The sequence below is a fragment of the Hyla sarda genome, chromosome 4, assembly GCF_029499605.1.
Source record: "Hyla sarda isolate aHylSar1 chromosome 4, aHylSar1.hap1, whole genome shotgun sequence".
Taxonomy (NCBI): domain Eukaryota; kingdom Metazoa; phylum Chordata; class Amphibia; order Anura; family Hylidae; genus Hyla; species Hyla sarda.
Genome location: NC_079192.1, coordinates 164,172,773 through 164,176,159, shown reverse-complemented (window position 1 = coordinate 164,176,159; position 3,387 = coordinate 164,172,773). Strand labels below are relative to the sequence as shown.

The following is a 3,387-nucleotide window of genomic DNA, read 5'->3' as shown; positions in this document are numbered from 1 at the left end:
TCTATAGAATAATGTTTGTGTTAGAATTTAAACCTCTAAAGGCTGGATATTCATCTACTTTAGAAATAAAAGGACAGTGAAAGATCATTCATTATATTCACTAAACATTGACTTTTGTTTGCTATGCTGTAGTTTGTCAAAATGAAGTGTTTTCTATTTTTGATATTGATTTACAAGATAGAAATGTAACACATCTACATACCGTCTGAGAAGATATAACGAAGATGAAGAATGAAACATTTGTGACAGAATTTGTTCTCTCTGGTCTCTCCTCTAACCCAACCCTTCAGCTTCCTCTCTTTCTCCTCTGCTCATTCATCTACATAGTAACTTTACTGGGAAATCTTATGATCATTGTGTTGATTAGAACAAATCCAGGTTTACAAAAACCAATGTACTTCTTCCTTATGAATCTATCACTTGTAGATGTCCTTTATTCATCATCTATAACACCCAACATCATGGCCAACATTCTCTCAGAAAAGAAGACAATCTCTATAACTGCTTGTGCAATACAAATGTTCCTCTTCATCGATTTGGCAAGCTCAGAAGCCATGTTACTTGCTGTGATGGCCTATGACCGATATGTAGCCATATGTAAACCGCTGTATTATGCAATCCTTATCAACAAAGTGACATGTATCCGATTTGTTTGCGCCGTATACACAGCAGGATGTGTCAATTCCTTAATCCATACATGTGCTGCTTTTACCTTACCATTCTGTCGGTCTAATAACATCAACCATTTCTACTGTGATATTAACCCCATATTAAAACTCTCATGTAAAGATACATATGTCAATGAGTTGTTGTTGTTTGTTGTTGCTGGATCTTTTGAAGTAGGTTCTTTCTTTTGTATATTGTTATCTTACATCTACATTATTTTTGCCCTGTTTAAGATAGGATCTTCAAGAAGTAGGATCAAGTCTTTATCCACGTGTGTCTCTCACTTTACCTGTGTAGCCTTATTCTACTGCCCAACTTTCTTTATGTACTTACGACCAAATTCTGCTTATGCAGTGGATCAGGACTGGATGATGTCAGTGTTCTATACAGTGATAATACCAATGTTGAATCCTATGATCTATAGCTTAAGAAATGAAGATGTAAAACAAGCTCTGGTACAATCTAAGATTACTAGTATTCTTAATATATTTAAGACACACTGAAGGCGGCTATATATATATATATATATATATATATATATATATATATATACCTCTTACTTTTCCTCCAAACATACATATTTGGCTGATTGGAAATAAATGTTTGTGCATGTTGAAATGCAGATGGATGTGAAGTCTTTTTTAATAGGTTTCTACTGAACTAGCTCATACTACAACATGCGTGGAGATTTTGCTAATATGTCCAACTGGAAGGGGTTGTCTCTGATAAGATTACGTCTTTGGGTAGTGTCACAAATAGTATATTTGCTGTTTATTTCCACAACAACAAATTTAAAAAAAATCTCTTCCATCTGCAAAATTTTTTAACCTGTGGTCCCATTTTGGAATCTGTAGCTTGTTATTTGGTATGTTTGATTTGTTGTGGGTTCATTACACTTTTTTCTTATTGACATGATTGGAGAATCTGTAGATGTTGCATATTTTGTCATGGATTAGCTGTGGGACTGGAGCAATTTTTTCAAGTGGGGCTTTTCAATGCATTTTTTTTAATTTAAAAATATTAACATATATGACCTGAATATTCTTTCTATATTTCTTCATAATTTTAACCTAAAATTATATCAGATTTTCAAACAATTCCTTAAAAATAGATAAGGAGAACCAAATCAAACAAATGATGAAAAAATATTAGACTTGGTCATTTCTTTTTTGCGGAAAATTATCCAATTAAGCAATAACTGCTTCTAAACATTTGGAGGAATCATAGACCATCTCTCTGTACAAATCAGCTGCAACATTGCTATGTTAGTGGGATCCTTTTCATTATTTGCTTCAGGTCCTTCAGGGGCTGCATCGGCCATGAGGGAAGATGAGCATCTCGCCACAGGCAGTAGATTACAGGGTACCTGAGGGGGTGGGACCAGGGCATAGACAGTAGATCAAAAGCTTAGGGTTTGTATATAATTATATTTTGTGTCTGCATTATTCTGCATATTTTGTTGGTATGGTTATGATATGTATTGCATCCTTTTATATAATAGATATTTAATTTCATGCTATATTTTGATATTATAATGGTATATTTATAATCATGCACATATTAAACATTAGATTTATTCCTTTGTATTTTTTTTTTTTTATATTTTCTTTGCTTGACACACCTTTAGTATGTTGTTTTACTAGGAATATCTGTTTGTTTATATAGGTGGAGGGGATAAACCTGTTCGCCTGGTGTTAAGTTATTACTCCCTGGATTGATTGCCCCTCCCCTATAAAAATGATTCATTTTTATTTTCTTTGTATGATTTTATTCTCTCTAGCATTACAAGTAAAGACATTAACCTTAATCCTTTTCCTCCACTGGGCGTATACATATGTCCTATCTGCGAATGGATGAATACAGATGTCCTAGCTATTTCCTGCTATGTGTGATGTGCTGCAGGAGATCAGTGGTGGGATCCAACTGTCAATCACAGCCAGGATCCTGCAGCAACTGCAAAAAACCCAGATGGCACCAGTCAAGGCAATGTTGATCTTATAGATACTGTTGTCAGTACTGACCACTTAGTCTATAGGTTTGACAGTGGGAGGTCACTGACAGTTACTAGGTCCACTTCCTAACAATATGTTTATTCATTTCCTTGATACTAAATTGGATACGGTGACCACCACAGAGGAGGATAATATAATATTACAGAGGGATCTGGGGAAGCTGGAGGCTTGGACACAGACATGAGAAATTATGTTTAATGTAGATAAATGTAAGCGGATGCACTTGGGTCGAGGTAACAAAATAGTTTTTCATTATTTATTTATTAATTAAGTAAAACTGCTAAATCAACAGTTAAATCAACTTTAGTGATTAGTGCCAGGCCACGGCTGCCAAGGCTAATAAAGTCATGGGATGTATAAAGAGAGGCATAGAGGCTTGTGACAAGGATATAGTTTTGCCTCTGTATAAATCATTAGTCAGACCACATATAGAGTATTGTGTCCAATTTTGGCCCCTTGGCCCCTATATAAGAAGGACATGGTTGGAGAGGGTGCAGAGGAGGGTGCCCAATACAAGGAAATGGGTGGGTTACAGTACCAGGAAAGTTTATCAAGCTTAACCCCTTAAGGACGCAGGACGTAAATGTACGTCCTGGTGAGGTGGTACTTAACGCACCAGGACGTACATTTACGTCCTAAGCATAACCGCGGGCATCAGAGCGATGCCCGTGTCATGCGCGGCTGATCCCGGCTGCTGATCGCAGCCAGG

General features: G+C 36.1%; 1 protein-coding gene across 1 annotated transcript; it reads left to right on the top strand.

Annotated features, from left to right (window-relative positions):
- Positions 1-221: 221 nt before the first annotated feature.
- Positions 222-2,881, top strand: LOC130367414 (olfactory receptor 1019-like). Its single transcript, XM_056569833.1, has 2 exons — positions 222-1,120; positions 2,839-2,881. The coding sequence occupies exons 1-2, from the start codon at positions 225-227 to the stop codon at positions 2,879-2,881; spliced, it is 939 nt and encodes a 312-aa protein (XP_056425808.1). The 5' UTR covers positions 222-224.
- Positions 2,882-3,387: the final 506 nt, after the last annotated feature.

Excerpts from the sequence above, each read along its gene's own strand:
- LOC130367414 (XM_056569833.1), top strand. The coding sequence starts at position 225 with ATGAAGAATGAAACATTTGTGACAGAATTTGTTCTCTCTGGTCTCTCC. Across the intron at positions 1,121-2,838 it reads GAAGATGTAAAACAAGCTCT|CTGGAGGCTTGGACACAGAC; the intron begins GGTACAATCTAA and ends GATCTGGGGAAG.